The 1964-nt window shown below is 55.1% G+C and overlaps 1 protein-coding gene across 1 annotated transcript; it reads left to right on the forward strand.

The window, feature by feature from the left end:
- Positions 1-385: 385 nt before the first annotated feature.
- Positions 386-867, forward strand: LOC135537100 (keratin-associated protein 4-3-like; the record flags this gene model as incomplete). Its single annotated transcript, XM_064963300.1, has 1 exon — positions 386-867. A coding segment is annotated over exon 1 (482 nt), but the record flags the coding sequence as incomplete, so codon positions are not given.
- Positions 868-1964: the final 1097 nt, after the last annotated feature.

The raw sequence follows: 1964 nt of genomic DNA on the forward strand, positions 1-1964 counted from the left end.
TCCTGCTACACCCTGTCCTTCTACATCCTGCCTGCTCCACCCTGTCCTGCTACACCCTGTCCTGCTACACCCTGTCCTGCTACATCCTGTCCTGCTACATCCTGCCTGCTCCACCCTGTCCTGCTACATCATGTCCTGCTACACCCTGTCCTGCTACACCCTGTCCTGCTACACCCTGTCCTGCTACATCCTGTCCTGCTACACCCTGTCCTGCTACATCCTGTCCTGCTACATCATGTCCTGCTACATCCTGTCCTGCTACATCCTGTCCTGCTACATCCTGTCCTGCTACACCCTGTCCTGCTACATCCTGTCCTGCTACACCCTGTCCTGCTACATCCTGTCCTGCTACACCCTGTCCTGCTACATCCTGTCCTGCTACATCATGTCCTGCTACACCCTGTCCTGCTACATCCTGTCCTGCTACATCATGTCCTACTACACCCTGTCCTGCTACATCCTGTCCTGCTACATCCTGTCCTGCTACACCCTGTCCTGCTACATCCTGTCCTGCTACATCATGTCCTGCTACATCCTGTCCTGCTACACCCTGTCCTGCTATATCCTGTCCTACTACATCCTGTCCTGCTACATCATGTCCTGCTACATCATGTCCTGCTACACCCTGTCCTGCTACACCCTGTCCTGCTACATCCTGTCCTGCTACATCCTGTCCTGCTACACCCTGTCCTGCTACATCCTGTCCTACTACATCATGTCCTGCTACACCCTGTCCTGCTACATCCTGTCCTGCTACACTCTGTCCTGCTACACACTGTCCTACTACATCATGTCCTGCTACATTCTGTCCTGCTACACCCTGTCCTGCTACACCCTGTCCTGCTACACCCTGTCCTGCTACATCCTGTCCTGCTACACCCTGTCCTGCTACACCCTGTCCTGCTACATCCTGTCCTGCTACATCATGTCCTGCTACACCCTGTCCTGCTACACCCTGTCCTGCTACATCCTGTCCTGCTACATCCTGTCCTGCTACACCCTGTCCTGCTACATTCTGTCCTGCTACATCATGTCCTGCTACACCCTGTCCTGCTACACCCTGTCCTGCTACACCCTGTCCTGCTACATCCTGTCCTGCTACACCCTGTCCTGCTACATCCTGTCCTGCTACATCATGTCCTGCTACACCCTGTCCTGCTACACCCTGTCCTGCTACATTCTGTCCTGCTACACCCTGTCCTGCTACACCCTTTCCTGCTACATCCTGTCCTGCTACACCCTGTCCTGCTACATCCTGTCCTGCTACACCCTGTCCTGCTACATCCTGTCCTGCTACACACTGTCCTGCTACACACTGTCCTACTACATCATGTCCTGCTACATCCTGTCCTGCTACACCCTGTCCTGCTACATCCTGTCCTGCTACACCCTGTCCTGCTACACCCTGTCCTGCTACACCCTGTCCTGCTACACCCTGTCCTGCTACATCCTGTCCTGCTACACCCTGTCCTGCTACATTCTGTCCTGCTACATCATGTCCTGCTACACCCTGTCCTGCTACACCCTGTCCTGCTACACCCTGTCCTGCTACACCCTGTCCTGCTACATCCTGTCCTGCTACATCATGTCCTGCTACACCCTGTCCTGCTACACCCTGTCCTGCTACATTCTGTCCTGCTACACCCTGTCCTGCTACACCCTGTCCTGCTACATCCTGTCCTGCTACACCCTGTCCTGCTACATTCTGTCCTGCTACATTCTGTCCTGCTACACCCTGTCCTGCTACACCCTGTCCTGCTACACCCTGTCCTGCTACACCCTGTCCTGCTACATCCTGTCCTGCTACACCCTGTCCTGCTACACCCTGTCCTGCTACATCCTGTCCTGCTACATCATGTCCTGCTACATTCTGTCCTGCTACACCCTGTCCTGCTACACCCTGTCCTGCTACACCCTGTCCTGCTACATCCTGTCCTGCTACACCCTGTCCTGCTACACCCTGT

Source organism: Oncorhynchus masou, unplaced genomic scaffold (assembly GCF_036934945.1).
Source record: "Oncorhynchus masou masou isolate Uvic2021 unplaced genomic scaffold, UVic_Omas_1.1 unplaced_scaffold_7104, whole genome shotgun sequence".
In the NCBI taxonomy this organism is placed as follows: Eukaryota; Metazoa; Chordata; class Actinopteri; order Salmoniformes; family Salmonidae; genus Oncorhynchus; species Oncorhynchus masou.